Raw genomic sequence first — 21,725 nt, forward strand, 5'->3', positions numbered from 1 at the left:
ACTGTAACATCTGCGCTCCAGCCAGACACTCTGGCCGCGAGCGCTCTCTTGTCATGTCCCAGATGCGCCCGCATGCGAATCCCAGCCCATCACTCAACTCCCTGGTCTTCCTATACTCGCTGCCCTGGCGTGCATGCCCCCGCCTCCTAGGGCGCAGGTGCGCTGGAGCTCTTACATTTAAAGGGCCAGTACTCATTTAATTAAGTGTCTACACCTGCACCCTGTCTTTAAGTATGAGCTCCTCCCTTTGTTCCCTGCCAGATCTTTGTTGCCTTGTGCCCTAGTGAAAGCATGCTGTGTTCCTGTGTTCCTGATATCCGTGTTCCTGATCTTTGTTCTGTTACCTGACCCTGCACCTGTGCCACCTGCCCTGACCTACTGCTACCTTGACTTCGTCTTGCCAGTTTCCTTTTGTACCATGCCACATCCCAGCAACCTATGTGGATGAGTCGTGCCAGTGGTAGCGACATGGGTGCCGCCTGCCGCAGCAAGACCATCCTGCTTTGCAGTGGGCTTTGGTGAAAACCAGCGGCACCTGACCTGACCTACTGCTACCTTGACTTCGTCTTGCCGGTTTTCTTTTGTACCATGCCACATCCCAGCAACCTGTGTGGATGAGTCGTTGAGGGGCAACGGGGCAATTCCCCCCCCCCAGATTAATTTCCTCCATCAGTATTAAGGACATCCCTGTGTCCTGAAAGATCTTTTCGGGACAGAAGGATGCCCCGGTTAACTCTCTGCGGCCCCGCGTTAACTTTAAAAACACAGGGGCCTCCCCGTGCATGTGCCCATAGGAGCGGAGGAACAGAGCATCGATCAGGAAGGAGGACGCGCACTGGCCAGCATGGTAAGTTACCAGCATCGGTGCTCTGTCCGACGCTCCTCCGGTCCCGGCATCGGCTGGAGGAGCAGTGGTCGGAGTAGTGGGGATGGGCAGTACACAGACATATAGCCTCCAGCCATACACTGTATACTATATGTCTGTGGGGGCCACTGCCTACTGGGGGAACTATACTGCCAACCTAATGTGGGGGGAACTATACTGCCAAACTAATGTGGGGGGAACTATACTGCCAAACGAATGTGGGGGGAACTATACTGCCAAATGAATGTGGGGGGAACTATACTGCCAAACTAATGTGGGTGGGGGGGAACTATACTGCCAACCTAATGTGGGGGGAACTATACTGCCAACCTAATGTGGGGGAAATATACTGCCAACCTAATGTGGGGGGGGGGGGGAACTATACTGCCCCTCTATTGTTGAGGGAACTATACTGCCAAACTAATGTCGGGGGAACTATACTGCCAAACTAATGTGGGGGGAACTATACTGCCAACCTAATGTGGGGGGAACTATACTGCCAAACTAATGTGGGGGAACTATACTGCCAACCTAATGTGGGGGAGCTATACTTCCAACCTAATGTGGGGGGAACTATACTGCCAACCTAATGTGGGGGGAACTATACTGCCAACCTAATGTGGAGGGAACTATACTGCCAACCTAATGTGGGGGGAACTACACTGCCAACCTGATGCACCACCAAAAAAATTGCAAAAAAATTGCAAAAAGAATTATGCACAGATAAATAACTAAACAATAGATAAGAGAAAATTGACAAAATCTTTATTAGAGTATATCATTAATTAAAAGACAATAGCATAAATACAACATAAAAACAAGGCACCAGAGAATACTGCAGATGGGTAGGTAAGGACTGGAGCTAGGTATAGAGATGTATTAATGATGGATATAAATACTAGGTCATAGGGCAAAAAGAGTATGAGTCAAACAGGGAACGCACCAGATGGCTGCTAAACGCAAGCACAGGGGCAGGGAAAGAGTAGACACAAAGGATCAAACCCAGGGACCAGAGAGAACAAGTATGCCAGACCTTACCTACCAACCCCAACCTGATGTGGAGGGGGGGACTATACTGCCAACCTAATGTGGGGGAACTATACTGCCAACCTAATGTGGGAGGAACTATACTGCCAACCTAATGTGGGGGGAACTATACTGTCAACCTAATGTGGAGGGAACTATACTGTCAACCTAATGTGGGGGGAACTATGCTGCCGACCTAATGTGGGGGGGGACTATGCTGCCAACCCTAATGTGGGGGGGACTATGCTGCCAACCTAATGTAGGGGAACTATGCTGCCAACCTAATGTGGGAGGGAAGAACTATGCTGCCAACCTAATGTGGGGGGAGAACTATGCTGCCAACCTAATGTGGGGGGGGGGGAACTATGCTGCCAACCTAATGTGGGGGGGGGGGAACTATGCTGCCAACCTAATGTGGGGGAAAACTATGCTGCCAACCTAATGTGGGATGGAACTATGCTGCCAACCTAATGTGGGGGGGGGGGGGACTATGCTGCCAACCTAATGTGGGGGGAACTAAGCTGCCAACCTAATGTGGGGGAGGAAACTATGCTGCCAACCTAATGTGGGGGGGGGGGGGGAACTATGCCACATACTTAAAGGGCCTGCCTCAGCGTTCTGAAAATTTTGTTCCGTATGCTGGGTGCGGGCTGCGGGGGTCGACACACCCCCTCCCATAGATTTGCATTGAGAAGGTGTGGTGTGACATCAAGAGGGGCATGAATGTGATGTCACACCATGCCCCCTCAATGCAAGTCTATGGGAGTGGGACTGTCAACCACCTCACGATACTCTGATTGTGCCCCTCCCGAGACTAGACTCTGGATCCGCCCCTGGTTCTACTGTACCTCTTTCTGTGTTAGACAGGTGACATGTAAAGGAGAGTTTATCCTGCTGTATTTCACCTGTAAATACATTGGAGAATAATATGTTCACTATACTCGCCCTCTATGGTTTCTCCCTCATTACTTTTAGTGACCATATAGTCTACGCCCTTTGTCTTATTTTTCATCATAAACATCGCTGGACACATTATACAGTATTTAAAGGCTATGGGGAACTTTGCACTAATTTTCTTCTCTTTTTGTTTCCTGAATGCAAATTTTCCTAAAGCATTTCTACATAGTCTTCAACAAAATGTCCTACCAATTAGCTGCTACTCAGAGAATTATAAGATAAATCCATCAGACAGACTTTCTGCTCCCTCAGAGTTTGAGATAGCAGCAGGAAGAGTGCTGCACGCCAGTTCAAAGAGAGTACAGTTGGGGGAGAAACTTTGGAAGACAGCTTAAACAGACTGGAGAAAAAGAGAAGAGCAGACAAAAGGCAGTTTTCAAGGAAGACTCATATATATATATATATATATATATATATATATATATCAGACTAGACATGTCTTTGGCATAAAGTTAACTAATGCTGAGGTATGATTTTCTCTCAACATAAATATTTCACTGTGGACATTAAAGTATTTATATTTTTATCATTTCTATTACTTCTGTCTGTTTAAACATATTTTAAAAGGACCTGTGACCAAACGCCGTAAAGTGTGTGTGTGTGTGTGGGGGGGGGGGGGGGGGGGGGGCTGTTTGGGTTATCTCATAATTCAGGGAATCGCATGGGCATTAACTTTATTTTCTTAATGGGGGTAAAAATCAGGGCAAGATTATACAGTTAGGGGGTGTGTATTAGGCATACACATCCTTCAATGTAAAATATGCACACATTACTGACTGTATAATCCCGCCTATCACCTGTTTGTCACTCCCATTATTAAAATTAAAATTATGCCCATCTGACTGATTCCCTGAATTGTCATACAAACTATAAGCCCACAATTCTTGGGAATAGAAGGGTGTAAAAAGGTGTGTGATCAGGGCACCCGAGCTATTCAGTGACAGTACCACAGGTAATCATTAATATCTCACCACCAAATTATTTTTTTCTTGCTATTTATGAAAAGTCCTCCAGTTATAGCCACTTTAAGTTTTACTCTGTCACAACATAATGGGAGAGAGTGGTCTAGCAAACTGCTATTCACTTGGGTGGTCTTTTCCTATAACAGGAATGGTATAATCAATGGCTATACGGAAGGCATGATAAATGGGGCCAGAATAAGGAAAGCTATGTATAATATTCTCTTGCTCTGACTAAACCATTGCACAGAATAATGAAGCTATTGTTACTGGCAATGGTGACTATTTTTTAGTTTCCTACTTAACACATATGACATAATTCTGGAAAAATAGAGTACAGTATAGAGCATGTGTAGTGTCTGAATACAGACTATGTGGATTACTGACAATTAAATGGCTTGGAACGAGCACCAGCAGGGTGGAGAAGGGACTAGTCATCCACTAGACAGGGAGTGTTACTGTACAATGTGTTAGTGGCTTCAGTTACAAATGCCAAATGACTTGCCCATGGTGGTTAAGAGGTTAGTTTCTGGCACTGAGAAGTGTTATGAAAGCCAAAGAGTTTCTCATGCTGTTGTGAATAAAGTTTTTTTTTATTATTAATTTTTTTTACCTTTTTCTTCAACATATAATTCTATATGCATAAGCTTTTTAAGGAAAAAAGAAAATACAACAGGTACAGACAGACAGATATTACTAACTATATTAGATACAGAATAATGATTACAAGATATTCAGCCATTTGTGACTAACGGTAAAAATAGAAAGAAGTAGCACTCAAAGGGCTATTCACATATAATGTATTTATACTGAATCAGGCCTCTAATATGCAGCTACATGCTGGTTCCTCTCTTATGACCTCCAATATAGACAGCCTACTAGAATACACACATGTGTAAACTATGTCTACAGCTCCCTCAAGAGTGATCATAAAGAATTACTGTTTTCTGTGCCACAGGGGCTACTGTAATAAATTCTGGTCACTGCAGTCAAGAGGCCTCAGGGAACATGGCCTCTGGTTAACATAACCTATTTACAGACAAATGTTAGCTTAACGTTCAATGACACAAGAAACATTGTTTTATTTTACAAAAAAAACTTTCTATCCATTGTTAACACTGCTTATTGCTGATGCGAATGGAGAATAATGACATAAGATGCGTATAAACCCTTCGATAAACAATTAGAATAATATTAAAATCCACGGAAAACAGATGACTTAAAGAAATTTTTAATAATGCATAGTAACGCTGGTAGTTGCAAGCCGGTGACTTACTATACCTCCACCTGTACACACATAAGGTTATTTACAAGTATGCAAAAATGTGCTTTATGTACTGTAGTACTTCATTTACCTTCAGTGACAGCATAGTACTGCCGGTAAAAGGCACATAGCTTAAGATAATGTTAATATTTAATGATTTACTTAAAGGGGTACTCCGGTGGAAATCTTTTTATTTTATTTTATTTTTTTAAATGAACTGGTGCCAAAAAGTGAAACAGATTTGTAAATTACTTCTATTAAAAAATCTTTATCCTTCCAGTACTTTTTAGCAGCTGTATGCTACAGAGGAAATTCTTTGCTTTTTGAATTTATTTTTTTGTCTTGTCCACAGTGCCCTCTACTGACACCTCTGTCCATGTCAGGAACTGTTCAGAGCAGCATAGGTTTGCTATGAGGATTTTTTTCTTGCTCTGGACAGTTCCTGATACCGGCATCAGGTGTCAGCAGAGAGCACTGTGGACAAGACAAAAAGAAATTCAAAAAGAAAAGAATTTCCTCTGTGGCATAAAGCTGCTAAAAAGTACTGGAAGGACAACGATTTTTTAATAGAAGTAATTTACAAATCTGTTTAACTTTCTGACACCAGTTAATTTAAAAAAAAATGTTTTCCACCGGAGTACCCCTTTAAGGGTGATTTTGTATACATTAGCGCACATTAAGCATTTAATGTATATATAGAGCATATGTCATTACAGTTTTGGACCAACTATTTTAAAATAATGTAATACATATGTTTTGCATTAGGAGACTGTGATTTTCATTTGAGATCTTAAATAGTGATTGCTATAATTTTGTAATCAAAACAGCTACTCATAGTGGTCCCACCTATGTCTAGCCCTCGGAGAACACATATTTAAAGGGAATTAAACCCAAATGTGATGTTCATATATAAAGATCATATTGGTGGAGTAAGTGATGACTAGTCTCCATTCTGGAAGTTAGTGATTATAGATCTTTTGATCACTGCTGAACTAGGATGAATGTGATTGGTCAATGAACAAGTTTACTCCCAATGACATTCACCATCTTTTACACTTGCTCACATCTCAAAATAGCATAATGTAACATAAAAAAGTCAAGGCAACTGTGAAATGTTACTATTATGAGAAGGTTTTACTCTAATATTGGTAAATGCTCTTTAAAGATGGTTTCAATTACTAAAAAACTGTTTTAGGCATTCTATTTTATACTTAACCATTTTATGGGTTTCTACATATATGTATGCGTTAAAATTGCCATTTTTGCCTCTTGCAAATGACCTTTCATTACATGCCAGCACCAATAAGAAAACACAAATGCATACTGTTCCTGAAATAACCCCATTGTCATGAAGGCAAGCAATATCTTACTTTGCTGCTTCAGATTCCTTCAGTTCTTCATCCAGTCTGCATCAGTTATTTATGAGGTAATATAAGAAAAAACAAAAGAAAAGAAAAAAGGGAAGAAGCAAGCATAACATAAGCAAAGCAAAGCCAGATTTTTGGGCAGTCATAACTATTTTTCCAGTTGCACAGTTCAGTTCAGATTGTACTGTGCTGTAGGGAATTAAGATACATAATCTAGGTACTGTTACATCCAGTACAGTCTTAACATGCATCTTCTGAGTTCTTCACTTATCTATGGAAAAAGGCTTATCACTCCAGACAATTATAAACATAACTTGTTTATTTTATTTCTTGAACACATCTTATTGGGGGCCATTATAAATCAATTCATGATCTAGCATTCTAAGATTGAGTTAAATTAAACCACATAACCCTTTTTATTTCATTTAGAACTCTAAAAGGTTAATTCAGCCAACAGTTATATGTCCTCTTTATTTCATGCACATAACATTTGGCTTTGCCAAACATTCATGTGTTGTGAATGAGGAGAGATACGGTAAGGCATGACAGCAATGGCAGCAGCTTATCCTCCAGAAACAATAATCAGAGTCAGGCAGTTAAAATTCAATATGCCGTACCCTCTCTTTCCCAACATCATCTGTCAGGGGAGGGTTGAGAGGCTCCCATTCACATTAGAGTTTCGGCCGGTAGAATGAAACTGGCAGGGCTGGACAACTTCCACTAAAGTGTATGGTCACCTTAAATTTAAACATACAATGTAGCTCATTCCTAATAACTAATGGAAACAAAAATCAACTAATCACATTAAGACAACAAAAACAAAGCCCTCAGCGTTTTCCTATAAAATCTGAATGCTTTATGAAGGATGGATAAAATACAGGCAGATAGTAACTTCAGGTCAGAAGGTAAACTGATGCATTTCCAGCATAAGATATTCTCACTTATAGTCTGGACCATGAGTAACAGCATCTAACGCTGGAAACGCGTCTGAGGACCTTGCTTTTGCTATCCGTGTTATATGTGTTTGAGCCAACACCCTGACACAGCAATCCCAGACACCAGTGAAGTAATAGAAGATCTAGGTGAGCTATGTTTTTACTTGTTCTTTATTAAATTAAGCTCTAGTCTTAATTCCCAGTGTTTTGACAACAAGAACAGCCCAATATACAGCACTCCAAGAGAGACCTGGTGAATCCTAGTAAGTCAATGATATCTGTTAGTAGGGGCGGATTGATAGGTCCTGAGTGGGGGCCCGCGGGCCCGGTCCTAAGAGGGTTTTTTAATCCTAAATCCCCCCCTGCATTATGCAGGTCCTGGTTGGGCAGTCACTGAGAAGCAGCGATCTCCACACACAACATAGCAGCAGTGACTGCCCGACCAGAACCTGCTCTGTACCTTCTGAATGCTGGAAAAAGTTAAGGACCTGTGATCATGTGACAATCATGTGACCTGTGGGGGCGGAGTTGAAGGTCCAGTCGAGCGGAGCAGCCCGGTGCCTGGGTGAGTTCTTCCTGCAGTCTGCTGATGTAAAGTCACTGTATACAGAAGTGTTTCCAAATCAGGGTGCCTCCAGCTGTTGCAATACTACAACTCCCAGTTGTGCTGGAGGCACCCTTGTTGGAAAACACTGATATACAGTACATACATTACTTATACTGTACTGATCCTGAGTTATATCCTGTATTATATTATACTCCAGAGCTGCATTCACTATTTTGCTGGTGGTGTCATTGTGTCACAGTGAGGATCAACAGTGGGGATCAAAAGTTTGGGCACCCCTGGTAAAAATGTGCATTAATGTGCATAAAGAAGCCAAGGAAAGATGGAAAAATCTCCAAAAGGCATCAAATTACAGATTAGACATTCTTATAATATGTCAACAAAAGTTAGATTTTATTTCCATCATTTACACTTTCAAAATAACAGAAAACAAAAAAATGGCGTCTGCAAAAGTTTGGGCACCCTGCAGAGTTAATATCTTGTACTGCTCCCTTTGGCAAGTATAACATCTTTTAAACGCTTTTTGTAGCCAGGCAAGAGTCTTTCAATTCTTGTTTGAGGCATCTTTGCCCATTCTTCCTTACAAAAGTCTTCCAGTTCTTTGAGATTTCTGGGCTTTCTGTCACGCACTGCTCTTTTAAGGTCTATCCATAGATTTTCAATTATGTTGAGGTCAGGAGATTGTGAAGGCCATGGAAAAACCTTCAGTTTACTCCTCTTAATGTAATCCCCCGTGGATTTCGAGGTGTGTTTAGGATCATTATCCATTTGTAGAAGCCATCCTCTCTTTAACTTCAGCTTTTTCACAGATGGCATCAAGTTAGAATTCAAAGTTTGCAGAAATTTTATTGAATTAATTTTTCCTTCTACTCGTGAGATGTTCCTTGTGCCACTGGCTGCAATACAACCCCAAAGCATGATTGATCCACCCCCATGCTTAACAGTTGGACAGAGGTTCTTTTCATTAAATTCTGTTCCCCTTCTTCTCCAAACGTACCTTTGCTCATTCCGGCCAAAGAGTTCAATTTTAACCACATCGGTCCACAAAACTTATTTCCAAAATGCATCAGGCTTGTCTATATGTTCATTTGCAAAGTTCAAACGCTGATTTTTGTGGTGAGGACGTAGAAGAGGTTTTCTTCTGATGACTCTTCCATAATGACCATATTTGTACAAGTATCTCTTTATAGTGGAATAGTGCACCACAACTCCAGTGTCTGCCAGATCTTTCTGGAGGGATTGTGCAGTCAAACGTGGGTTTGGAATAGTTTTTCTCACAATCCTGCGAGCTGTTCTGTCTGATATTTTTCTTGGTCTTCCAAATCTTGCTTTAACTTCCACTGTTCCTGATGACTGCCCTTTCTTAATTATATTGCGAACAGAGGATATTGACACCTGAAAACGTTTTGCTATCTTCTTATAGCCTTCTCCAGCTTTGTGAGCGTCAACTATTTTCAGTTTCAGATTTCTAGACAACTGCTTAGAAGAACCCATGGTGCTGATTGTTGGGGCAAGGTCAGATGAGTCTGGGCATTTAAAACCTTTGAGACTGACATCACCTGGTCTTTCCAGATGATGATTGAGAACAATCCATGACACTGGCAGGTCTCAGCTTTGCAAAGGGGGCAGTGCATGCTATAAATTCTGCAGGGTGCCCAAACGTTTGCAGATGACATTTTTGTGTAAATGATGGAAATAAAATCTAACTTTTGTTGACATATTATAATAATGTCTAATCTGTAATTTGAATCCTTTTGGAGATTTTTTCCATCTTTCCTTGGCTTCTTTATGCACATTAATACAAATTTTTACCTGGGGTGCCCAAACTTTTGATCCCCACTGTACATTACATTACTTATCCTATACTGATCCTGAGTTGTATCATGTATTATACTCCAGAGCTGTAATCAATATTCTGCTGGTGGGGTCACTGTGTACATACATTACATTACTTATCCTGTACTAATCCTGAGTTATATCCTGTATTGTACTCCAGAGCTGTACTCACTATTCTGCTGGTGGGGTCACTGTGTACATATATTAATTGTTGGGAGGGTTGATGTCAGCAGTGATGTCAGGGAGCACTCAGTGGTGAGTAAAAAAAAAAATACTAAAGTCCAGAATTACTGATTTTTTGTCACATTTTACTAATTATATAAAAATTAAATTAAAAATTAAAAAGCGATCAAAAAGTTCCATCTAAACAAAAATGGTACTGATAAAATCTACAGATCATGGTACAGAAAAGGACCCTCCTACAGCCCCGTATATGTAAAAATAAAAGTGTTATAGGGATAGGACCATTTTATGCATGTAAATTTTCTTACAAAAACTTTTTAAAAAAGTAGTAAAATAAAACAAAACTTACATAAATTGGGCATTGTTGTAATCATATTGACCAACAGAATAAACATGTGTAAGTTTAACCATAAAATATACTACGTAGAAACAAACACCCCAGACAATTGCAAAATTTTACAAACATTTTTTTCTATATTTTCTTTATGTATTGAAATACACTGCTCGAAAAAATAAATGGAACACTAAGATAACACATCCTGGATCTGAATGAATGAACTAATCATATGAAATACTTTTCTGTTTACATAGTTGAATGTCCTGACAACAAAATCACACAAAAATTATTAATGGAATCAAATTTATCAAACCATGGAGGTCTGGATATGGAATCACACAGAAAGTCAAAATGAAAAACCACACTACAGGCTGATCCAACTTTGATGTAATGTCCTTAAAACAAGTCAAAATGAGGCTCAGTAGTGTGTGTGGTCTCCACGTGACCATATGATCTCCCTACAATGCCTGGGCATGCTCTTGATGAGGTGGTGGATGGTCTCCTGAGGGATGTCCTCCCAGACCTGGACTAAAGTATCCACCAACTCCTGGACAGTCTGTGGTGCAACGTGGCGTTGGTGGATGGAGCGAGACATGATGTCCCAGATGTGCTCAATCGGATTCAGGTCTGGGGAACGGCCGGGCCAGTCCATAGCACAAGTGCCTTCCTCTTGCAGGAACTGCTGACACACTCCAACCACATTAGGTCTAGCACTGTCTTGCATTAGGAGGAACCCAGGGCCAACAGCACCAGCATATTGTCTCACAAGGGGTCTGAGGATCTCATCTTGGTACCTAATGACAGTCAGGCTACCTCTGGCAAGCACATGGAGGGCTGTGCTCCCCCCCCAAAGAAATGCCACCCCACACCATTACTGACCCACTGCCAAATCGGCTATGCTGGAGGATGTTGTAGGCAGCAGAACGTTCTCCACGGCATGTGAACCTGCTTTCATCTGTGAAGAGCACAGGGTGCCAGTGGCGAATTTTCCAATCTTGGTGTTCTCTGGCAAATGTCAAACGTCCTGCAAGGTGTTGGGCTGTAAACACAACCCCCACCTGTGGATGTTGGGCCCTCATACCACCCTCATGGAGTCTGTTTCTGACCATTTGAGTGGACACATGCACATTTGTGGTCTGCTGGAGGTCATTATGCAGAGCTCTGGCAGTGCTCCTCCTGCTTCTCCTTGCACAAAGGCGGAGGTAGCGGTCCTGCTGCTGGGTTGTTGCCCTCCTACGACCTCCTCCACATCTCCTGATGTACTGGCCTGTCTCCTGGTAGTGCCTCCATGCTCTGGACACTACGCTGACAGACACAGCAAACCTTGCCACAGCTCACATTGATGTGCCATCCTGGATGAGCTGCACTACTTGAGCCACTTGTGTGGGTTGTAGACTCTGTCTCATGCTACCACTAGAGTGAAATCACCGCCAGCATTCAAAAGTGACCAAAAAATCTACAGGAAGCATAGGAAATGAGAATTGGTCTGTGGTCACCACCTACAGAACAACTCCTTTATTTTGGGTGTCTTGCTAATTGCCTATAATTTCCACCTGTTTTCTGTTCCATGTGCACAACAGCATGTAAAATTGATTGTCAATCAGTGTTGCTTGACTTGGAGTTACATTGTGTTGTTTAAGTGTTCCCTTTATTTTTTGAGCAGTGTATTTATTGTATGTGAGTGGGGCATCTAAATGGGTGTGGCTTACACATGGTTGGGCGCATTGGGGGACCCCATGATCCTCTATTGCCCGGGGGCCCCATTAGGTCACAGTCCACCCGTTTGTTAGCATTCATTTGGAATCCATTTTAAGTCATGGTTAAATAAAGAATGGAACTAGTGTTCAAAGACAGGTTTTGTGGTTGCCTTTTAGTTAGTACTTGTAAAAACAGGATAATTATTAGTTAATATGGACAATCCCTTGAATTTTCTTTGATAGATATTTGAACCCTGAGTCACTGAATGAACGAGAGCAGGTGGAGAGATCAGTGAACATTGCAAAATTACGAGTTTGAGATTGAGCAACTAACATTTCCCAGATTGTTTTCATGCCCAATTTCAGAGGCCTTTCTGGATGGTGCATAAAGGAGACAGCACATGACTATTCGCCATATGTTGTACTTTGAATTATAATACTTTTAGCAAGTAGCATCTTTTACGAAACAATGGCAAAGCAAATATGACAAGAACCTGTACATTAGGGGTAGAGTCTTTTTTAGTGAACTATCATTAGTAGTATGAAATAGCACAGACAACAACTTCATTGTGTACTCTTACTGTAAGAAATATTAGGCAGGGAAACTGCAGGGTATTTTAATTTATATAAATCTTTCTGGGAAGTACCAGATATAAAATGGTCCACAAAAGCCTGTGTCTACATAAAAGGGATGTATTTGCAAAGACCTTGATCTGAAATGTGCAATAAGATCTTCACTCCCCAAGCCTGGATAAGGAGGAGGGACCAAGCACACACGCAGCAGAGGAATAGAAAACATGCTAACTGCATAGAATGCAACATATCATGCTATCATAAAGCAAGCTGCAGCCAAAAAGGAGTACGTTCGTTGAGGTTGTTTTAGTTATTATCACCGAATGCAAACCTTAGAATGTGTACCTTGCAGTGCCTACGTACACATGCAGGCATACTGTAGGTAGGCATACTTACTGCAGTGAGCACAAGCAAAAAAAGCAATGCACATTCTTGACTTTGTTAGTATTAGGAGTATGGGCTGTTTGATAAATTTACCTCACATTCCTTGGAAAACACCTTGTTTCTTCATACCTTCCAAGAGAAAAGTCATTGAGTTGGGTGTATTAAGGAATGGGATTTGGAGACAGTGGGTGAAAAGAAAATGCTGGTCTTCAGCTTGATATATTCAGATATGCTGCAGGACAGTGGACTCCAAACTGTGGACCTTCAGGTGGTGCAAAACAGTTTGGAGACCACTACTGTAGGATATCTATAGATTTCAACATTTCACTCACCTACTTGTTGGCACAGGGGTTCCAGTGTGGGTGAAACTGATGAAAATCATACTTACCGACTTGTCAGTGGCTCCGTTCTTCTTTAATCCCTGGTCTTATTGATATGGTAATGAGAGGTTTGGGAACACCCTCCATGCATAGTGATGTCTGATGTTCTTAAAATCTGTTCTTGCTTGCTTCTTCATTGTCATGCCTCCTCTCCCTGGATGAGCCTGCTATGTTGCACAATGGAGTTCCACTCTGCAGCATAAAAACTTTCCTCCATATACACAATAGCAGCGGCCACAGCCGTGATGCTGCAGAATGGAGCTCCATTCTGCAACATAGCATGCTCATCACGGGGGGAGGAAGCATGACAATGAAGAAGCCAGCTAACACAGATCTTAAGAACACCGGACGTCACCATGCATGGGGGGGCATTGCCAAGACCCTCATTACCATATCCAGAAGACCAGGGATTGGGGAAGAATGGAGCCACAGATAGGATGGTAAGTATGATTTTCATCACCTGCACTATAACCCTGTACCAACAGGTTAAAGGGGTTCTCCGGTGCTTACACATCTTTTCCCCTATCCAAAGGATAGGGGAAAAGATGCCTGATCGCGGGAGTCCCGCAGCTGGGGACCCCCGGGATCATGCACGCGTCACTCCGTTTGTAATCAGTCCCCGGAGCGTGTTCACAGCTATCACGCCCCCTCCCGTAGGCTTGCATTGAGGGGCGGAGCGTGACGTCACACGGGGGCGGAGGCGTGACGTCACACGCCGCCGGCACGGTGGTCGCCTGTAATCAGTCCCGGAGCGAACACGCTCCAGGGACTGATTACAAACGGGGTGCCGCGTGCATGATCCCGGGAGTCCCCAGTGGCGGGACTCCCGCGATCAGGCACCTTATCCCCTATGCTTTGGATAGGGGAAAAGATGTGTAAGCACCGGAGAACCCCTTTAAAGTGGGTGATACTGAAGACATGCATGAATCAGTAGCTATGGCTACGGTAAAAATGCAGGTGCGGTGACGCGCTCTCCTCAGGATGGCTGAGGTCAGCTGCTTGATCAGATTAAATGGAGGAAAGCACCTCACCACACCTGCATTTCTACCATAGCCACGGCTACTGATTCCTGCATGTTATGAGACCATCCAGGAGGCTTCCAGGATGGGGAAGTGCCGGTAGCACTCTTGGAACTTCTACTACAGCTTTGGCCATGAGCGCTACATGGTGTTGTGCTCAAAGTACAACACCCAAAGGTGAGCAAGACCATTCTCTGAGACCAGTCACATTGTTGCTAGGAGTAACGGCACAATGCTGCACTTTATATTTACGTTTCCTTTTTTTCATGTTCTGCATATATGATACTGATGACAGATTTTCTTTAAGTAATAAGCTGGACAGACTATGAAGATACATATGCAGTAGACGGTAACTTAAAGGGGTTTTCCAGAGATCGAAAAAATTTGCAAATTTCTTAAAAAAACAGCACCATGCCTGTCCCTATTTGTGTGTGGTATTACAACTTGGCTTCATTCACTTCAATGGAACTGAGCTGCAGAACCACCCCCAGACAGGAGACAGACAGAAAGCATTTTTTGGAAGAAATTAGCTCTGTTTTTCTATTCCTAGATAACCCTTTAACTTTTTCAGCAGCCTCTTTCACACTACTGTTTAAGGCCCCTTTCACACTACTGTTATGCTCCTGTAAAAACCCCAATCAAAAAGTCCATAAAACGGCCGTAAAAAAAAACCCATTCATGTCAATGGGATTTTTTGACCATCCTTTAGCATCAGTTATGTCCTGTTGTGACATCCGTTATTACGGTTGAATAACAGACGTTAACATTTTAACATTGAAGTCTATGGCTGACAGATGTTCACAAAGAACATCCATTAGTGCCTATTATTTTCACCTTACCATATGATCCGTTATTGCTACTGAGCATGCTCAGTACAGCATCACAACCAGAAGGGGTTAAAACGGACATAAAATAATGGACTATAAGGGTACATGACAGATGAAATAACGGGTGATAACGAATGGAACATGTCCATTATTTTGACAGCATGACTGTTAAAATAACAGACATTGGTTATCCATTAGCATTCATTTTTAGAGATGAGCAAATTTTAGAAAAATACGATTTGGCCAATTCGCAGAATTTTCCAAAAAATTTGGTTCAGTCCGAATTTATTCTGCGCAAATTGCTATTAAAAACAGCTATTTCTGGCCTCAATAGGAAAGCCTCAATATGAGTGTGGAACACTTTGCCTTGCTGTAACACGCATAGGATGTATGCTGGGTTAGTGAAATAATACTGTTATTCAGCTTGACATGCCGATTACTGGCATGTCTATTAGATTTACTGCCGCAGAGGGTCTGGATGTGGCAGCAGGGAGGCCATATGGCATCAAAATTGAATCGAATAAAGAGATTTTTTATGTAATTTTTCTTTAATTTTAATTTATTTTAATTTTTTGAGTACCCATTCTGGTGAGCATCGAGCTGGCTGTCCTCTGCCAGGCAAGATACCACCTGTTCCAGCCCCTGCCTCTCAGCACTGACTGTGAAAGTGTGAATGGTTATTTAATCAGTTATGGTTCATTGTTATCGCTCCAAGCTGTCCCATTGGATTCATATGATAATTCCACAGGTAATATGACGGCGACGACCATAGGGCCTCAGTCTTGAAAAGATTACATTCATTTTTTATATTTAAGATTTATATTAGATTCCCAAGTTTAATGCCCTGTCATTTACTTTGAACTAATACTGTATGACCACAAAACCCAATCAAACAAGGAGTCACATGGCGGCACAATGACAGAACCTAGAGATGGCAGCAGCCTGACGAGGCCATATGGCCTCACAATAGAAAAGAATAAAGATATTTAGTAAAATTTAAATTGAAGATTTTAGATACATGAACATTTTTAAAATTTAATCTAAGGTGCCAACAGCATGAGAAGAACATATGGTGGAACAATGACACAGCCTGGGGGTGGCAGCAGCATGAGGAGACCATAGGGCCTCACAATTCCAAAGATTAAAAGATACATTTTCAAATTTTAATTGAAGATTTTTGGTAGCTAGTGTTACCATAACATTTTTTAGGTAATGTCCTAGCAGCATGATGAGACCATAGGGCCTCACAATCCCAAAGATTAAAAGATAATTTTTCAAATTTCAATTGAAGATTTATGGTAGCTAGTGCTGCCATAAAATTTTTTAGGTAATGTCCCAGCAGCATGAGGAGACCATATTGTGGCTGAATGAAACAGCAAGGAGGTGGCGGCAGCATGAGGAGACCATATAGTGCCTGAATAACATAGCGTGGAGTTGGTGGAAGCGTATCTTGGCTGAATGACACAGCCTGGAGGTGGCGGCAGCATGAGGAGACCATATAATGCCTGAATGACACAGTGTGAAGTTGGTGGCAGCATGAGGAGAACATATAGTGCCTGAATGACACAGCATGGAGGTAGCAGCAGCATGAGGAGACCATATAGCACCTGAATCACACAGAGTGGAGTTGGCGGCAGCATATAGTGGCTGAATGACACAGCCTGGAATTGGCTGCAGCATGAGGAGAACATATAGTGGCTGAATGACACAGCCTGGAGGTGGCGGAAGCATGAGGAGACCATATAGTGGCTGAATGACACAGACTGGAGTTGGCAGCAGCATGAGGAGACCATATAGTGGATTAATGACACAGCCTGGAGTTGGCGGCAGCATGAGGAGGACATTTGGTGGCATAATGAGACAGCCTGGAGCTGGCATCAGCATGAGGAGAACATATGGTGGCAGAATGAGACAGCCTGGAGGTGGCATCAGCATGAGGAGAACATATGGTGGCAGAATGAGACTGCCTGGAGGTGGCAGCAGTAGCATCATGAGTCCCGAAAGTGACCCGGTGAGTGGTGCGGTGGGTGGCAATACCAGTACCCGGTGATAAAGGTGGGCATAAAAAGGAGAACTTGGCAATAGATGTGTTGCATCATGCAGGTGGCAGGATCAGAATAGTAGCTGAGGCAGGTGAGCAGAAGAAAATGATCTCTTTTGTAATAGTGTTAGTGTGCACAAGTAAGTATTGAGGATATGCATTACATAAAACTTAACTTTTAATAATATGCTTAGGTTAAAATATATGGGCCCAAATTTTTTTTTTAAATCAAACAAAAGGAAAGGTGTGCAAAAAACAACATGTGCCACCTACAGACAAGAAGTTCTTCCCATTGTTGGTCACCATGGTTCCCATTTCCAGTTTTCGTGGACTAAGCCATAATTCAATGTCTTTATGATTTCTTTATGAATGACTTTTAGCAGTTTCTCCCCTGTGTGACTCCGTTCGCCAAGGCAAACCATGTGAAGAACAGCGTGACACCGCTATGCCCTGCACACATGGTATGCTGGTGTGGCACTGAGACTTGTCCGTGCAGTGGAGGCTGAGGAGACAGTGGAGGATGAGGAGGCAGAGTCGCACACTGTCACAGGGCCAATGGCCTGAGAGCAGGAACCACATTCACCTAGTGGGCCGTAAAGGACATGTATTGTCCCTGACCATAGTTACAGCTCCACACATCGGCGCTGCCGTGCACTTTGGTACACACCGACAGGCTCAAGGACTGACCCACCTTCTGTTCCACAAACTGCCTTCTTCGCAAAGAAATGAAGGCTTGGCACTCTCCACCTCGGCTGGGCACAAGCCATCAGTTCTCGGAAAGGTCAACAACTTGGACAGGAGCACATTCAGCTTCTGCGCTGTTGGATGAGTGGGCACATACTTTTGTCTCTTGTACATGGCTTGGCCAATGGATTGCTGGCGGAATGACTGACTCGAAGTAGGAGGAGCAAGAGCATCTGGAGCGACAGAAGATGGGTATGACACACAGCTCTCTTCGGCTGAGGTGGTGAAGCCTTGGCTGGCTGAAACAGGGAGCGGCATGCTACTTTAGGGTGATGCAGCAGGCTCGACCACCACATTGGAGCCACGGTTCTCCCAGGCCGCTTTATGGTGGCGCTGCACATGTTGACGCAGGGCCGTGATGCCAAAATTGGGACCCTGGCCACGCTTCCCCTTCTGCCGACAGATCTTGCATGTGGCCATGTTAACCTCCTCCGGATGCTTGATGAAAAACTGCCACACCGCTGAGTAGCTGATTTTCCCACCAACAGTCCACACTGATTGACTGCTACTGCCACCGACTCCAGGAACCTCTATCCCACTACTCTCAGAAAGGTAGGCTGCCGTGAAGCAGATGGTCTACCCTGGGTACCTTTGGCTCCAGACTTTCCACTTTTGCCACTATGCTGACTGCCAACCATGCTACCACCTTGCTTGCTCAGCTGCTGCCTCACGTGCAACCTGCAACCCTCTTCTCCTGATGATGATGAAGCCCCTACTGCACCCAACTCCCAAGTGCAATCGTCTTCATCATAATCAAGTTGTGTCTGCACATCACTGATGTCCTCCTCAGGTTCCTCAACAGTGTCTGCTTCAGGAGCCTGAACGCTCACAACACCACCTCCCACGCTACTCTCCTCATCACTACTTGCCCGCCTAGCAGAGGAAGTGGCAGATGTGTCCTCCACTTCTTGGATGGGCAGTAGCTGCTGACTGTCCTCTATTAGATCTTCCTCAGTAAGTAGTGGAGCTGAACCCACAGCATAAGATACTTCTGTGAGAGAGGGAACAGCTTAGGACAGAGGCAATGGGAGGACAGGGACCGCTCCCGGGCCATGCCAACTGAGGGTTGTGTCTGAGGAAGCCACCGACTGTGCACTGGGGGTATCAGATGTCACTTGTGATGAAGTGGCTGACCGTGTTAACCAATCGATGATGGCAGATGGGTTGCTGGTCGAGACACGTCCACTAGCTGATACCGAGAGCTCAGGCCTCTTGCTGTGACTCCTGCTGCCACTCGCCCCAAGTCTGCTGCGACCTCTGCCTGATGAATTTAGGCCTCTGCCACTCCTCTGTGCATGTCCTGGCACTTCTCTGCCTGACATACTTAGTGCGTATATAAGGGGAGTAAAATGCACTCAATTACGCTTAAAACAGTATTTGTCTACAACACCAGCAGCTGTGTGCTTTTGCCTGGCCTTTCACAGTATCTACATGAAAAAGAAGTGGTCGGCACTGTAGGGAGTCCGGTGCTCGTGGATAAAGTAATGTATAGAAAATGAAGAAATCCCGGCACTCGTAGATGAATGAAGAAAATCTTGTCTTTTTATTTATGCATACGGCAAATATACACCAGTGCAGCACGAGTTCCGGCTTATGCCTTTATCAACTGCATATCAAAACTGAACAAAAGGACTTATTATATACACGTCAGAGGTACCTAATTAATACGTCATTAGTAACCATGACAATCTAATAAACAAAAACAACAATACACGTGGTTGTCTTGCAGCAGGAAAACAAGGGTATATCTGAGCATCAGGTTGGTCTCTAAAATGGAAAGATATAAAACAAAAACATTTTTTCGATGTTATATAACATAAAAAGTTTTTTGCAACATCCCATAAAATTATAACAACTGGTTAATCTCATATTCGCGATTCAAACCCCTAGGTTCTAGAGTATCTAAGGTATGAATCCAGAAGGCTTCCTTTTTTTTAAAATAATTTTTTCAAATCACCTCCTCGTCTCGGGGGAAACACCTGGTCAATCACCTGATAAAGTAATTGGGAAATGTTATGACCTTTATTCTTAAAATGGTGCGGTATGGGGAACAATAGATTGTTACAACGAATGGAGGACTTATGTCTGTTAATGCGGTCTCCTACACGCTGGGAAGTCTCTCCAACGTATAGGAGACCGCAAGGACACTTGATAAGATAAACCACATTTTTCGATTGACATGTAAAATACCCTCTGATCGTTATGGATCACCCTGTATGGGGGTGTGTAATTTGATCACCCCGAATAGAAATCCTGTATACCCTTTGTGAGAATGTATCATCGCTTGAGTTATAAAGTGGATGACATTGTTCATCGTCATTGGTTTATTTTGGGACAAGCATATCCACAGGCAGAATTTCAGGATCCACCGTTAATCTGTAATAAAAGTTTGCCCAACTTAAGGGATCATTTAGTGAGGGCGGATTTAGGCTCTAATAAGAAGACACGTCAAGCACTATTGAGTACTAAAAAGTGTGGAACATTCCCTTGTTTAAGCTGTTCTCAATGTACTAACATTATTCGGGGTGATCAAATTACACACCCCCATACAGGGAGATCCATACCGATCAGAGGGTATTTTACATGTCAAACGAAAAATGTGGTTTATCTTATCAAGTGTCCTTGCGGTCTCCTATACGTTGGAGAGACTTCCCAGCGTGTAGGAGACCGCATTAACAGACATACGTCCTCCATTCGTTGTAACAATCTATTGTTCCCCATACCACACCATTTTAAGAATAAAGGTCATAACATTTCCCAATTATGTTATCAGGTGATTGACCAGGTGTTTCCCCCGAGACGAGGAGGTGATATGAAAAAATTATTATTAAAAAAGGAAGCCTTCTGGATTCATACCTTAGATACTCTACAACCTAGGGGTTTGAATCGCGAAAATGAGATTAACCAGTTGTTATAATTTTATGTTGCAAAAAACTTTTTATGTTAAATAACATTGAAAAATGTTTTTGTTTTATATCTTTCCATTTTAGAGACCAACCTGATGCTCAGATATACCCTTGCTTTCCTGCTGCAAGACAACCACGTGTATTGTTGTTTTGGTTTATTAGATTGTCATGGTTACTAATGACGTATTAATTGGGTACATGTATATAATGAGTTATTTTGTTCAGTTTTGATGTGCAGTTGATAAAGACATAAGCCGGAACGCGTTCTGCGCTGGTGTATATTTGCCATATGCATAAATAAAAAGACAAGATTTTCTTCATTCATCTACGAGTGCCGGGATTTCTTCATTTTCTTTCACAGTATCTAGACCCTTGAGACTTTAACAGGAACAAAATAGTACACCACTTAGATGTACGTATGTGGTATGCACTTATGAGGGGAGGACAATGCGCTACAGTAAGCTTAAAAAGTATTTGTGTACAACACCAGCCGGTGAGTACTTTTGCCTGGCCTTTCACAGTATCTAGGCCCTTAAGACTTTAACAAGAACAAAAAAGTACACCACTTAGATGTACACATGTGGTATGCAGTACTTATGAGGGGAGGACAATGCGCTCCAGTACACTTAAAAAAGTGATAAAAATAGGATATTAGTCCTCAGCTCAATACCAAAAAAGATTAATGGGGGATGTCTGGTATCAATGATAGAGAAAAAGAGAAACACAATTGGTATATAAATGATATTAAATAGATATTAAATCATGCGTTCCCGCAGGGCCCTACGGTGGCGCACAATTGGTTAAAAGGTAATAAATATAAAAAATGCAACAAGTTATTACACTACAGAGCGAAAGGTATT

The 21,725-nt window shown here is 42.6% G+C and overlaps 1 protein-coding gene across 6 annotated transcripts in view; it reads right to left on the bottom strand.

The window, feature by feature from the left end:
* Positions 1-21,725, bottom strand: part of PRUNE2 (prune homolog 2 with BCH domain) — a 315,426-nt gene that overhangs the window by 22,053 nt on the left and 271,648 nt on the right. For 3 of the 6 annotated variants that reach the window (XM_056523444.1, XM_056523436.1, XM_056523479.1), the window contains 2 exons: positions 13,042-13,077; positions 6,442-6,477 (listed from right to left, as the gene is read on the bottom strand). The exons of 1 other annotated variant lie outside the window; for it this stretch is intronic. In XM_056523444.1, the coding sequence (XP_056379419.1) occupies positions 6,442-6,477; positions 13,042-13,077 (72 nt within the window). The remainder of the gene's footprint in view (positions 1-6,441; positions 6,478-13,041; positions 13,078-21,725) is intronic. 2 more of the 6 variants (XM_056523460.1, XM_056523453.1) reach the window with 2 other exon arrangements.

The sequence above is a fragment of the Hyla sarda genome, chromosome 1, assembly GCF_029499605.1.
Source record: "Hyla sarda isolate aHylSar1 chromosome 1, aHylSar1.hap1, whole genome shotgun sequence".
Classification (NCBI taxonomy): domain Eukaryota; kingdom Metazoa; phylum Chordata; class Amphibia; order Anura; family Hylidae; genus Hyla; species Hyla sarda.